Source organism: Tachyglossus aculeatus, chromosome 18 (genome assembly GCF_015852505.1).
Source record: "Tachyglossus aculeatus isolate mTacAcu1 chromosome 18, mTacAcu1.pri, whole genome shotgun sequence".
NCBI classification, from domain to species: domain Eukaryota; kingdom Metazoa; phylum Chordata; class Mammalia; order Monotremata; family Tachyglossidae; genus Tachyglossus; species Tachyglossus aculeatus.
This window is the reverse complement of record NC_052083.1, coordinates 39,034,286-39,048,605: the sequence shown is the minus strand read 5'-3', so window position 1 is coordinate 39,048,605 and position 14,320 is coordinate 39,034,286. Positions and strand designations below refer to the sequence as shown.

The 14,320-nt window shown below is 58.8% G+C and overlaps 1 protein-coding gene across 1 annotated transcript; it reads left to right on the top strand.

Moving 5' to 3' along the window:
• The first annotated feature begins 848 nt into the window (after positions 1-848).
• RAD54L (RAD54 like) lies at positions 849-13,830 on the top strand. The gene is made up of 18 exons (XM_038760513.1): positions 849-881; positions 2,094-2,183; positions 3,513-3,632; positions 5,981-6,041; positions 6,804-6,939; positions 7,919-7,988; positions 8,076-8,364; positions 8,702-8,826; positions 9,490-9,640; positions 9,861-9,987; positions 10,311-10,385; positions 10,950-11,080; positions 11,295-11,405; positions 11,578-11,701; positions 12,491-12,569; positions 12,671-12,850; positions 12,927-13,090; positions 13,329-13,830. The coding sequence occupies exons 1-18, from the start codon at positions 879-881 to the stop codon at positions 13,543-13,545; spliced, it is 2,253 nt and encodes a 750-aa protein (XP_038616441.1). The 5' UTR covers positions 849-878; the 3' UTR covers positions 13,546-13,830.
• The last annotated feature ends 490 nt before the right edge of the window (positions 13,831-14,320 follow it).

Here is a 14,320-nt window from a genome sequence, read left to right as displayed (position 1 = left end):
CAGCACCTGTATATATGTATATACGCTTGTACGTATTCATTACTCTATTTTTATTTGCACACATTTATTCTACTTATTTTATTTTGTTAATATGTTTTGTTTCGTTCTCTGTCTCCCCCTTGTAGACTGTGAGCCCACTGTTGGGTAGGGACCGTCTCTAGATGTTGCCAACTTGGACCTCCCAAGCGCTTAGTGCAGTGCTCTGCGCACAGTAAGCGCTCAATAAATACGATTGAATGAATGAATAAATGCTATTATTATCATGACTGTTAAATAATAATAATAATAATAATGGTATTTGCTATATGGTATTTGTTAGGCATGTACATAACAAATATGACTGAATATAATATATCCGTATATATAATCATAGATATTCATATCTACATATATTCATATATGTCCGTATATATAAATTTGAATGAAGGAATGAATGAATGAACGGATGAATGAATGAACGAACGAATGAATGAATGAATGAATGCACGCACGCCCCCCGGCTCCGGCCGCGCAGTCGGTTTCTGTTCGCAAGTCCCCGCCCGGCCAGGTGGGGGCGCCCTCCCCGTCCCCGCGCCCTCCCCGTCCCTGGCCACGCCCCCTCAGGCTCTGGCCCCGCCCCCCTAAGACCCTGTCCCCGCCCCCTTCCCTTTCCCCGGCCCAATGGCGTCGCGGCCTGGCGGCGAGCGCCGAGCTCATCGATCGGAGCCAATGGGGCGCTCGCTCGCTCGCTCGCTCTCGGCCGGCGCGGGACGCTCGATTGGCGGCGCCTGATGGCGGCCCCCGCCCGGCGGAGCCCGGACCCCCTGACCCCTGACCCCTGACCTCTGACCCCCCCGGACCCCCCCGGACCCCCCCGGCCCGGCCCGGCCCGGCCCGAGATGGTGAGCAACGTCCGGGGACCGCGGGCCGCCGGACCACTCTCCCCATCTCTCCCCATCTCTCCCCATCTCTCCCCTTCCCCTTCTTTCCCTTCTCTTCCTTCTCCCCTTCTCCCTTCCCCTTCCCTCCTTCCTCCCCTTCTCTCCCCTCCTTCCTCCCCTTCTCTCCCCTCCTTCCTCCTCTTCTCCCCTTCTCCCTTCCCCTTCCCCCCTTCTCCCCTTCTCCCTTCCCCCCTTCCTCTCCTTCTCCCTTCCCCCTTCCTCCCCTTCTCCCTTCCCCTTCCCTCCTTCCTCCCCTTCCCTTCTTCCTCCCTTCCCTCCTTCCTCCCCTTCCTTCCTTTCTCCCCTTCTCTCCCCTCCTTCCTCCTCTTCTCTCCCCTCCTCCCCTTCCCTCCTTCCTTCCTCCCCTTCTCCCTTTCCTCCTTCCTCCCTCCCCTTCTCCCTTCCCCTTCCCTCCTTCCTCCCCTTCTCCCTTCCCCTTCCCTCCTCCCTTCCCCTTCCCTCCTCCCTTCCCCTTCCCTCCTTCCTCTCCTTTCTCCCCTTCTCTCCTCTCCTTCCCTCCTTTCTCCCCTTCTCTCCCTTCCTTCCCTCCTTCCTCCTCTTCTCTCCCCTTCTTCCTCCTCTTCTCTCCCCTTCTTCCTCCCCTTCCCCCTCCTTCTCTCCTTTCCTCCCCTCCTCTCTCCTCCTTCTCGCTTCCCTCTCATCCTTCCTCCCTCCCCTTCTCTCTTCCCCTTCCCTTTTCCTCCTCCGTCCCCTTCCCTCCTCCTCCCCCTTCTTCCCTTTTTCCTCCCCCCTCCCCATTCCTCTTCCCTTCCCCTCCACCCTCATGTCTTTTCCCCCCCTCCTTCCCCCTCTCCTCTTCCCCTCTCTCCCCATTTCCCTTTCCTTCTCTCCTTGTTTTTCCCACCCCCTCTGTACCTTCCCCCCCGACACAGTCTCACCCCCACCACTCTGTTCTGCCCTCAATCTCTTCCCCACCACCACCCTATTTCTCCCCATTACCCACTCCTCTCTTCCCACCCCAGTCATCTGTCATCTTCTGTCCCATCTCCCCCCCGACACCAATCAATCAATCAATCGTATTTATTGAGCGCTTACTATGTGCAGAGCACTGTACTAAGCGCTTGGGAAGTACAAATTGGCAACACATAGAGACAGTCCCTACCCACCACCCTCTCCTCCCTCCCCCATCCTCTCCTTTTCCCCATCTTGTAGAGGAGAAGCCAGGCTCCCAGCCAGCTGGCCAAGAGGAAGCCCGAGGGCTGTGGTTCCTCCGACGACGAAGACTGGCACCCAGATCCAGCAGTGAGTGATGGAGTGAGACCCCCTCTCGCTCCTCCAAAGGAGGGAGGGTCTCCAGTCAGAGCCACTTGCCCCTCCAAGCCCTGGGCCCTGAGTATTGCCACACTGAAGGGGGCTGCTTAGAGCACCAGCAGAGAGACCGGCGATCCAGGAGAAGCGCTTTGTACATAGAAGGTGTCCAGTACAGTGTTCTGCCCACAGTGCAGGCTCGGTACAGCAACCTACACACAGTAGGGGCTCAGGGCAGCCCTTTGTACACAATAAATATCCTGCCTCTGTCCTGAAACGCCCTCCCCCTTCATATCCTACAGGCAATTACCCTCTCCACCTTCAAAGCTTTAGTGAAGGTGCATTCCTCCAATCAATCAATCAATCAATCAGTCAATCGTATTTATTGAGCGCTTACTGTGTGCAGAGCACTGTACTAAGCGCTTGGGAAGTACAAGTCGGCAACACATAGAGACAGTCCCTACCCAACAGTGGGCTCACAGTCTAGAAGACTTCATTTCTTCATTCCCTTCTGCTTCACCCTTGCAGTTGGATTTGCACCCGTTATTCCCCACTCCCTCGGCCCCACCACACTTACGTCTATATCTGTGATTTATTTATAATAATAACGATGGCATTTATTAAGCACTTACTATGTGCAAAGCACTGTTCTAAGCGCTGGGGAGGTTACAAGGTGATCAGGTTGTCCCGCTGGGGGCTCACAGTCTTCATCCCCATTTTACAGATGAGGTAACTGAGGCCCAGAGAACTGAAGTGACTTGCCCAAAGTCGCACAGCTGACGAGTGGTGGAGCCGGGATTCGAACCCATGACCTCTGACTCCAAAGCCCGGGCTCTTTCCACTGAACCACGCTGCTTCTTATATTATCTGTCCCTCAATTTTAGACCGTAAGATCACTGTGGGCCGGGAATGCATCTGCCAAATTAGTCACGGTGAACTCTCCGAAGCGCTTAGTACAGTGTTCTACACACAGCAAGTGCTCAATAAATGCAACTGATTGATAGTAGTCTGCCAGTGTAGCACTCTGCACAAAGTAGGTGCCCAGTATGCTCCTCAGCACACAGTAGGCACACCCAGGACAGTGCTCTACCATAGATCAGTCAGTCACTTGTATTTATTGAGCGCTTACTGTGGGCAGAACGCTGTACTAAGCGCTTGGGAGAGTACAAAATAATAAACAGAGCCATTCCCTGCCCACAGTGAGCTTGCAGTCTAGAGACGAGCTTATAGTCTAGGTGTCCAGCATTCATAGAAGCCACCCAGTAAATCCGAATAATGGATTTATTCCCCGGAGACTCAGGCCCCCTCGATTCTCGATTCCAGATTTCCAAGAGGCGGAAATCGGGCCGTGAGACGGAGAGTCCCGAAACCTTCCTGTCCCCATTCCGGAGACCCCTGTCCCAGCTAAGCAATCGATCCCTCTTCCTCGATGGCAACCAACATGTGAGTTGTGAATGTAATTACTACTAATAATAATAAGGATGGTGTTTGTTAAACACTTTTGAGGTGCCAAGCGCTGTACTAGTTACTGGTAGTAGATATAATCAGATAAGACTGTATATATGTTTGTACATATTTTTTTACTCTATTTATTTACTTAATTTATTTGTACATATCTATTCTATTTATTTTATTTTGTTAGTATGTTTGGTTTTGTTCTCTGCCTCCCCCTTTTAGACTGTGAGCCCACTGTTGGGTAGGGACTGTCTCTATATGTTGCCAATTTGTACCTCCCAAGCGCTTAGTACAGTGCTCTGCACATAGTAAGCGCTCAATAAATACGATTGATGATGATGATAAGACGCAGTTCCTGCCCCACATAGAGCTGCTGGTCTAAGCAGGAAGGAGAATGGGTGTTGATGTGCATTTTATCGGTGGGGAAACCGGGGCCCAGTGAAGTGACTTGCCCACGGTCACACAGCTGGTAAGTGGCGGAGCCTGGATTAGAACCCAGGTCAATCAATCAATCGTATTTATTCTTCATCATCATCATCATCAATCGTATTTATTGAGCGCTTACTGTGTGCAGAGCACTGTACTAAGCGCTTGGGAAGTACAAGTTGGCAACATATAGAGACAGTCCCTACCCAACAGCGGGCTCAATCAATCAATCGTATTTATTTGAGCGCTTACTGTGTGCAGAGCACTGTACTAAGCGCTTGGGACGTACAAGTTGGCGACATATAGAGACAGTCCCTACCCAACAGTGGGCTCACTGTCTAAAAGGGGGAGACAGAACAAAACCAAACGTAGTAACAAAATAAAATAAATAGAATAGATAGGTACAAGTAAAATAAATAAGTAGAGTAATAAATATGTACAAACATATATACATATATACAGGTGCTGTGGGGAAGGGAAGGAGGTAAGATGGGGGATGGAGAGGGGGAATTTATTGAGCGCTTACGGTGTGCAGAGCACTGTACTAAGCGCTTGGGAAGTCCAAGTTGGCAACCTATAGAGATGGTCCCTACCCAACAGCGGGCTCACAGTCTAGAAGGGGGAGGCAGAGAACAAAACAAAACATATTAACAAAATAAAATAAATAGAATAGATATGTACAAGTCAAATAAATAAATAAATAGAGTAATAATAATAATAGGTTGTCAGACTCCCAGGCGGGGAGGGATGGGGAGGAGGCGGGGGTCACCTGCTCTGGTGACAAAATTAGCCCCAAACCCTGGGACTGCCAGTCTTCGCCCTGAGAGGGGGAGGAGGAGGAGGTTGTTGAGCTATGGGGGTGGGAGTCGAGGAGAGAGAGAGAATGGACGAATGAATGAACGAATATATGAGAGGAGGCCGAGGAAGGGGAAGGTGAGCACTGCACATAGTAAGCGCTCAATAAATACGATTGATGACGATGATGATGAGCGAGCCGAGGGGTCCGCGTGGGTCCCTGCGTGGGTCCAGCCATACGTCCGTTCCCGAGCTTCAAATCCAAAACATCGGGTCAACAAGAGCTAGTCTTCTTCAGCAGTCCTCCAGACGACAAAAATGCAGTTTTTCTGAGCTCAGGATGGGGCTGACCGCCAAGTTGCCCAAAGGCTGCTCTCTCCAGCCCCTTCCTCCCCCAGGATTGTGGGGGTGGTGGGTTTTTTGTTGGGTTTGGTTTTTTTTGAGCGTTTTTTCATGTGAGATTAGAGAGTATTATTGGTTTTCATAATAATAGTAATCCTCCTCATCTGAAAAGCACAAAAGAGCCTTTTGTGGAGAGGCAGGGCAAGGCAATCCTGGCAGCAATACAAGAGGGATTCTAGTCCCTTCTTCCTCTTCGTTCCCTGTCCCCCTGCCCCCTCCCCTACCCCTCAGGCCTGCAATTAGCACAAGAAGTTGGTTGCTCCCTATCCCCCTCCCATCACCATAAGGCATATTCGGAGCATTTGAAAGTGCGGCAGCTTCCTGGAGATCAGGGGCTAATCGATCAATCAAACCATAAATAGCATTGATTGATTGGGTCATCAAGGTGCCAGGTTGCTTAAGCCCCCAAACCCTTCCCCTCTCTTCTGTGTTCCCCTTCAAAGGCCTTTTGAGTGCTCTTTAGGGGGGTGAGTACTGGTTATTTCGGGGGGCGCCCTGCGTGGTCCCCTCCAAGTGTGCCAGGCGCAGGGAAAACCAAATTCCCTTTTTTTTTCCCCCTTTCACCGTGTTGGCTGAGCCAGAGCCAGTCGGTGAAAACGTTCCATGTTGGCCAGGGGGTGAGGAGGTGGGGTGGCCCGGTCGCGGGCCGGACGTCTTCGTGCGGGCGAGGTGCGGGTCTAACCCCCGCAGTCTCTCCCCTTCCCTCTGCGTAGGAGGCCTTCATCCGCAACGTCTTGTCCAGACCCTTCCGCGTCCCCATCCCGAACTATCAAGGTAAGACCCTTGCGGGCGCTGCCGTTGAGCGGAGGAAGGCTGTCGGGGAGGGGTGTGCACTGTCTCAGGGTTGGCGTGCAGGGAATAAAATCCATCCCATCCCCATGGAACCGCGAACGGTCGGAGATTAACGCCGGGAGTCGGGGGCCGAGCCCGGACATAGCAGGTGCTGGGGCTCTCCACTCACAGATCTGTCACACGGCGGTCTCTGTTGAGTGCTTCCTGAGTGCCAGGCACTGTACTAAGCTCCGGAGAGGCCTGATGGAGGAGAATCGGTAGCATGGGCGTTCAGAATACCCGGACTGGATGGGCCCTTGCCCCCGTTGACTGTCTAGACTCCTGCTTCATTCATTCGGTCGTATTTATGGAGCGCTTACTGTGTGCAGAGCACTGGACTAAGCGCTGGGGAAGTCCAACTTGGCAACATATAGAGACGGTCCCTACCCAACAGCGGGCTCACAGTCTAGAAGGGAACGGGCTCCACAGTCTCTGATCGGTGGTGGTTCTGAGCCCCTCGAGGTGGCTCTCCCCCAGTATCCCATGGGGGCCGCCCCGAGCCATCAGTTTTCTGATGAGGGGCCCGAGAGGTTAAGCAACTTGCCCAAGGCCACACAGCGGGCTCGGGGCCGGGCTAGGACCGGCCTTTTCGGCCCACCCACCGGACGGGGCGGTCCACGGCACGAACGGCAAGGACGCCGACAAACGGGGCTACAGCAGCGGGAACGTCGGGGGGCCGGGGAGACTAGTGTTGGACTCTTCCAGGATCTCTGGGCCTGCGGGCGTTGGGCACCCGGCGGGCTGGCGGGAGGCAACCCCTTCACGACCCCTTCGAGGAAGGAGCCTTGGTTCTGTATGAGCCCCCGGCCCTGAGCGCCCATGACCAGCTCAAGTTGGACAAGTGAGTCACGCCGTCGTCTCGGGCACCTGCCGGGGCGAAGCCTGGGGTCTCATCGCGGTCTCGGGACGGGAGGGTGGGGGTCCGTCGACTTATCAGCCCAACGGCGGGCTTGGCTTGTTAGGGAGGTAACCCCCCGGAGAGCGGGCTTAGGGTCCTGTTGGGTTTTTCCGTGCTTTGCACATAATAAGCGCTTAATAAATGCCATCATTATCATTATTATTGGGGAACTCAGGGCCGAGGGCCCCGTTCCACCTTGGTTCCGAAACCTCAGAGCCGAGAGCTCTGCTTCAGTCAGGTCCCGGGCACTCTGTAATGATAATAAAAACAACAAAATCAACAACAACAATAATAATAATGGTGTTTGTTAAGCGCTTACTATGTGCCAAGCGATGTTCTAAATAATAATAAGAATGATGATGGCATTTCTTAAGCGCTTACTATGTGCAAAGCGCTGTTCTAAGCACTGGGGAGGTTACAAGGTGATCAGGTTGCCCCCCAGGGAGCTCACAGCCTTAATTCCCGTTTTACAGATGAGGTAACTGAGGCGACTTGCCCAGAGTCACCCAGCTGACAAGTGGCGGAGCCGGGATTAGAACCCGTGACCTCTGACTCCCAAGCCCGGGCTCTTCCCGCTGAGCCACGCTGCTTCCCTGACGTAGATACAGGTCATCAGGGTGGACGCGGGTCCTGTCCTACGTGGGGCTCACGGTTGTAAGTCGCCGTTTTACAGATGAGGTAGCTGAGGCCCAGAGAAATGAAGTGACTTGCCCGAGGTCACACAGCAGACGAGTGGCAGAGGCGGGGTGGAAAGCCAGGTCCTTCTGACGCATCCGTAGCACGTGTGGCTCTCGAACAGCCGATTCTAGAGCCGGGAGCTCCGCTGTAGCCCGGTTCCGAGTGCTGGCGGAGCCCAAGTAGGTGTAGACCGTCCGGATCCTGCCGGCCGCGGGCCTCTGAGCCTCTCCGGCTCTTCCCACAGGGAGAAACTTCCTGTTCACGTGGTGGTGGATCCCATCCTCAGCAAGGTCCTGCGGCCGCATCAGCGAGAAGTAAGTGGGGAAGCCGGGGGGCGGGGGCGGCCCCCGCGGCCCCTTGAACCCGGCTCCAACCCCCCACCCCCCCGCCGGCCTCCGCAGGGCGTGAAGTTCCTGTGGGAGTGCGTGACCGGACGCCGGCTCCCCGGCAGCCACGGCTGCATCATGGCGGACGAGATGGGGCTGGGCAAGACCCTCCAGTGCATCGCGCTGATGTGGACCCTGCTGCGCCAGAGCCCCGACCGGGGGCCGGAGATCGACAAGGCCGTCGTGGTGTCCCCGTCCAGCCTGGTGAAGAACTGGGCCGGCGAGGTGGGGAAGTGGCTCGGGGGCAGGATCCAGCCCCTGGCCATCGACGGAGGCTCCAAGGAGGAGATCGACCGCAAGCTGGGTGAGGGGGCGTGCGCCGGGCCCTGTCCGGGGGCGGGAGGGGACCGGTGGAGGGCACGGATTGGGTCTGTCCGACCCCAGTTGGACACCCTGGACGGGGGTCTGCCACCAGTTGGAGTCCAGCGCCCACCTGCACATATCGGGCACCGAGTATCCGATGCCCAGGAACGGGAGAGCAAGCGAAGTCTCGGCCGGGGTCGGCCCAACGGGGCTGGGGAATCGGGTGGAGTGGGGGAAGGCTTCCTGGAGGAGACGGAGATAGAGGAGGGCGTTGCGGTCGCGGGGGGGAATGGCCTGTCCCCTCCAATTGGTCCCGGGACTCCCATCTCTGTCCCCAGCTGGGTTTATGAGCCAGCGTGGCCCGAGGGCGCCCACGCCCATCCTGATCATCTCCTACGAGACGTTTCGCCTCCACGCCGAGGTTCTGCGGAGAGGGAGCGTCGGGCTGGTCATCTGCGATGAGGTGGGTCCCGTCCCGGGCCCCCGGGGCAGCAGCGATCCCGGCCTTCCCACCTCTCCCCCTCCCCACCTTCCCCGCCGCTTCTGAGGAGCTGGGGGCCGAGGTGAGCGAGTCCCTCCCCTCCTGAAGCAGTGAGAGGATGTGCTGAGCGCCTCCCCGCTCTGCATGCTGTATTGAGCGTGTGGAACGTCTGTCAGGGCGCCGTGTGCTTTTCGAGTGCCCACCGGGTCGTGGTGTACGGTGTTCAACCCCTTGTTGAATTCTGTGCCATGTGACCCTTGGCTGTGCCAGACAGGTTCGAGGAGGTGGGTACTGCCCCACAGATGGATAAAGAGGGGGTCCACGTAGGAGGGTGAACTCCTCGCAGTCGGCCCACGCTGAGATAGGGGCGATTGAAATGTGTGGCCCTCCTCTCTGAGCGCTTACACATGAAAGATCTCTTTCCCGATGTTTACGGGAGGGGAACGGAGGCGGAAACCTCCTCCCCCGACCTCCCCAGGTGAAACGGCCTGCCCAAGGCTACCCAGCCGGCCGGGGTGGCACCTAACTGGCAGCCGCATCTTCCCCTAGCCCACACGGGTTGGGACAAGCTGGCACCAGCCTCCCGGGCAGCCGGACAGCCAGACCGGGCCCCAGGCCGGCTGACGGGGCCGCCCCCACCCCCAGGGCCACCGGCTCAAGAATTCGGAGAACCAGACGTATCAGGCCCTGGATAGTCTGGATGCCAGCCGCCGGGTCCTGATCTCCGGGACGCCCATCCAGAACGACCTGCTCGAGTACTTCAGCCTGGTGCACTTCGTCAACGCGGGCATCCTCGGTGAGCTTCCCGGTGGCCGCCCCAGGCCGCCCACTAACCCTGGGGCGGCGGGCAGGGAGCGAGCCCTTGGTGGCAGGAGATGGTGGATTCGCCTCCTTCCGTGGGAGAGCCAGTTCTGAACCCCCCGCCCAACTTTGCCCGCCTCGTGTCAGAGGGATCTGAGGGGACATCCGCCGTCCCTTCCCCGCGGATTGCATTCTCCTCCTTTGCCCACCGGCAGGGACGGCCCAGGAGTTCAAAAAGCGTTTCGAGCTGCCCATCCTAAAGGGCAGAGACGCCGCGGCCGGCGAGACGGACAGGCTCAAAGGCGAAGAGCAGCTGAAAGAACTCATTGGCATCGTGAATAGGTTCATCCTGGCTTCCGGGTCCCTCAGCGAAGCCATCCCGGGGGCGGAGGGCGGGCGGGGGGACGGTGGCCCCGGCGGGGTAGGGACATCCGGGATGACGGCCCCTCCGGGAGTGGCCTGTGTCCGGAAGCAGGGACCAAATGGGAATTTGGTGAATACCGTTGATTGGTGGATGAACGGGGGGTGTAGTCTGCAAACCCTTCCGCTCCAAAGGGGCCACCCCCCAGGCTCCACCCAGTCCGGGCCCCGCGAGATCGGGGGCGGGAGGGATGATAACCTTTCCCCCCGGCCACCGATGTCACCCCGCGGCCCTCCGTTTCCAGATGTCTGATCCGGAGGACGTCCGACATCCTCTCCAAATACCTGCCTGTCAAGGTGGAACAGGTGGTGTGCTGCAGGTGCTCAAGAAAGCCATCCTTCCCAACCGTCCCCTTTCCCCCCCCGGCCTCTGGCCCCACCCCCCCTTCTCCCTCAACGAGTGCCATCTCATCCCCCGTCTGGGACAGGCTAAAAGGGGCCTCTCTCCCCCTTTTAGACTGTGAGCCCACTGTTGGGTAGGGACTGTCTCTATGTGTTGCCAATTTGTACTTCCCAAGCGCTTAGTACAGTGCTCTGCACATAGTAAGCGCTCAATACGATTGATGATGATGATGAGAAGGGGGCCCTCCCGGTTCCGACCTCAGCCCAGCCACCCGCTCCGGCCCAACCCACGGCCCTGGGCCTCCCTGTCCGGAGTGACCACCTCTTCCCTCTAGTCTGGGGTGACGTGGGAAACTTGGGGTTACACCCATTGCAAGCGTGGAGAACAACAAATCCTCCCAAGGGGCCATCCCACCCCGACCTCAGCCGTGGGGCTCTGGGCTGGGCCCCACCTCCCTCCCCGAGGGGCATCCCGAGAGCCACGGGGTCACGGGGGGTGAGGGCCGGGCGGTCAGCGCGGGCATCATGCCGCTCCATTCCAGGTTGGTGCCCCTGCAGACGGAGCTGTACCGGCGTTTTCTGAACCAGGCCAGGCCGGCCGAGGAGCTGAGGGAAGGGCCCGGGAGCGTGTCTTCCCTGTCGTCCATCACCACCCTCAAGAAGCTCTGTAACCGTGAGTCCCCGGCGGGAACTGGGGGGGCGCAGACTGCGTTGAGTGAGGTCGGTGTCGCCGTTGATCGCCCGGTTGGCCCGGCCCGGGGACCCGTCACCCAACCGGGTGGGCCCCTGGCCGGCTCTCGAAGCCAGCGACCACCCCGGAGAGGGAGCCGGGCGGAGGAGGGAGCCCGCCGGGGCGGCAACTGTGCCTCGATCTTTTGGCTCGGCAGACCCAGCCCTGATCCACGACAAGTGTGTGGAGGAGGAGGAAGGCTTCGAGGGCGCCCTGGGCCTGTTCCCCGCGGGTTTCAACTCCAACTCTCCAGAGCCACAGCTGTCAGGTGACCATCACCGCCCCCCGCCAGCACGAAGGGTGGCCCAGGCCCAACGTCTTGGTCTCCCTCTGGTGCCGCTCTGCCCCAGGACGGGGCCTTCCAGGCCACCAGAGAGGCTGGGCTCGGCCTACTCAAAGCCCCCGTCCCCCACCTTACCCTTCCCCCCGTCTCCTCTTAGGCAAAATGCTGGTGCTGGACTGCCTCCTGGCAGTGACTCGTAGCTCCAGTAGTGACAAGGTGGTCCTGGTGTCCAACTACACACAGACCCTGGACCTGTTCGAGAGGCTCTGCCGGCTGAGGAGGTACGGGCCGGCCCGTCCTGACCTGGGGGGGCGGGGGCAGGCCACTAACCCAGGACTAGCCCATTCGCGGGCCTCGCCTTCAAGCCGGAGCAGTAGTGGCCGAGAAGGCTTTGGGAGAGCAAACAACAGGTGCTAAGCGCCGGAGGACATACAACGGGCATACAAGGCCCCGTCCCTGCTCACCCTCTAACACGGGAGTCCGGCACAGACCTTTACACGAGCCATCCCTTGGCCGAAACCGGGATGAGGGGGCCCAGAGGGCATCTCTTCCCAACCCCAAAGACAGAGGAGCCATGCCCATTGTAACGGTCTCCGACTTCCCCCTCCGCTGCTTCTCTCTTGATGCTCATCGTATTTGCCCTGGGACTGGACACTCTCTCGATGGCCCGTTTGCGTCTTTCACTAACCGAGAGCCAGTCCCTACCCCACCGGCCCGATTGTGCGTGATCACCGTGTCACCCCCCTGCTGTGTTGAATCAGTCAGTCGGTAGTATTTATTGAGCGCTTAATGCGGGCAGAGCTATTTACCACGTGCATGGCAGAGTACAATAGAACGGAGTTGTGTTGCCAATTTGTACTGTGTTGCCAATTTGTACTTCCCAAGCGCTTAGTACAGTGCTCTGCACATAGTAAGCGCTCAATAAATATGATTGATTGATTGATTGATTGGTAGACACATTCCCTGCCCACGATGAGCTTCCAGAGGGGATACCTGTGTTCGTTGCCCCTTCCCCCAAGGGCCGGTGTTTGCCGCTCGCTGAGGGGGCCCACTTTGGCATCCCGTTCCAGGTACCCCTACGTCAGACTGGACGGCACCATGTCCATTAAGAAGCGAGCCAAGGTGGTGGAGCGGTTTAACGACCCCACGGTGAGTCCCGCCTGCCACCGGGAGTGACCCCCGGGGACCCGCCAGCCGGTTCCCGGGGCGGGCTCGGGTCCTGACTGTGACCCCCCTCCGTTCTCCGGCAGAGCCCCGACTTCATCTTCATGCTGAGCAGCAAGGCCGGGGGCTGCGGCCTGAACCTGATCGGAGCCAACCGGCTGGTCATGTTCGACCCGGACTGGAACCCGGCCAACGACGAGCAGGCCATGGCGCGGGTGTGGCGGGACGGCCAGCGCAAGACCTGCTATATCTACCGCCTCCTCTCCGTGAGTCCCGCAGCAGGAGGGAGGAGGAGGGAAAGGGGCGGTGGGCGGCAGGTAACCCTTCCCACCCCCCTGGCAGACGGGCACCATCGAGGAGAAGATCTTCCAGCGCCAGACCCACAAGAAGGCCCTAAGCAGCTGCGTGGTGGATGAGGAGCAGGATGTAGCTCGCCATTTCTCCCTGGGGGAGCTGAGGGAGCTGTTTGCCCTGAATCAGGCCACCCCCAGCGACACCCACGACAAGTAGGGGCGGGCGCCGTCTTCCGGGGCGGGGGATGAGCGTGGGCATCGATCCCGGCCCCTGCCACCCCGGAATGGGGGGATGGGTTAGTGCCTGGCATTTGGGGCCGGTCTGTGGGGAGAGGAGGGGGTAAGTAGGAGTCACTAGAGGCGTAGGGCCCCCGGACAGGGCCACCGGTGGACGAGGGAGGGAAGGGACCGTCTGTCGGCTGACCTGTGGCCCTCTCCCCCGCCGCCCCAGGCTGAAATGCTGCCGCTGCGTCAACGGGCACCAGGTGAGGCCCCCGCCCGCGGGCACCGACTGCACCTCGGACCTGTCCCAGTGGCACCACTGTGCCGACAAGCGCGGGCTGCGGGATGCCGTGCTGCAGGCCGCCTGGGTCCCCGCCGCCGCCGCCACCGCCATCAGCTTCGTCTTCCACCAGCAGTCCCACGAAGAGCAGCGCGGGCTCCTCTGACCCGGGCCAGGGCCTGGCTCTCGCCAGCCGGACCGCGGCAGGGGCCCAGGCCCAGCCAGGGACTGGCGTGGAAAGGGAGCAGCCTGGCGGATGCCGGGAAACCGCGGTTCACCGCTCAGCCCCCGCCCCCAAGCCTGAGGCGGCCCCGGACTGCATGCGGGGGTAGAGGACTGCTCAGTGAGGTCCACCCGGGAACTGTTGCCCTCTCCGCCCGCTTTGGGGAGGGCGCTTAAGGTAGGGCCTTTGCCAGTGGTGGCTTTTCTAGGAATAAACCAGTTGAATGACTTTTCTGAGAACGAGTTGAACTACGAGGTCCTGGGACGGCCGAGCCCAGTCTAGGACCTGCTGGTCCACCTGCCCGCGGAAGCAGCCTGGATCTGGGGCTCTGCCGCTTGGGTGCCTGGCACAGTTCTGCCCCGCCGAGCCACCCCCCGAAAGCGGGTGCCGTGCCTGGCCCTTTTGGAGCTGGCTGGACTGGGCTCTGCTGCCAGACGTGAGAACTGGCCCATAGCTGCCTAACCTGTAGCTCTGCCTGCCCGGGTGATGACCATTGCGCAGCTGGGCGAGTGGACCACCCACTACCCCCGATTCTCCCCGCTGGGAGCTAGAACAGAGCACCTCCCAGCGACCCCATTCTGATTCTGTCTACTTCTTCCTGTAGTCATACAGTGTCTTGTGAGAAGGCCTCCCTCTGCCCCCCACCACCTCCCCAAGGAGCCATAGGGAAACTCCAGCTGCACGGCGCCAGGTCCCTAGAACAGTCCCTCCCTCATCT

What these genes read in the sequence shown, in the direction of transcription:
- RAD54L (XM_038760513.1), top strand. An exon ending in GACCAGCTCAAGTTGGACAA is followed by an intron (nt 6,940 to 7,918) that starts GTGAGTCACGCC and finishes CTCTTCCCACAG; the next exon opens with GGAGAAACTTCCTGTTCACG. An exon ending in TCCAGAGCCACAGCTGTCAG is followed by an intron (nt 11,406 to 11,577) that starts GTGACCATCACC and finishes GTCTCCTCTTAG; the next exon opens with GCAAAATGCTGGTGCTGGAC.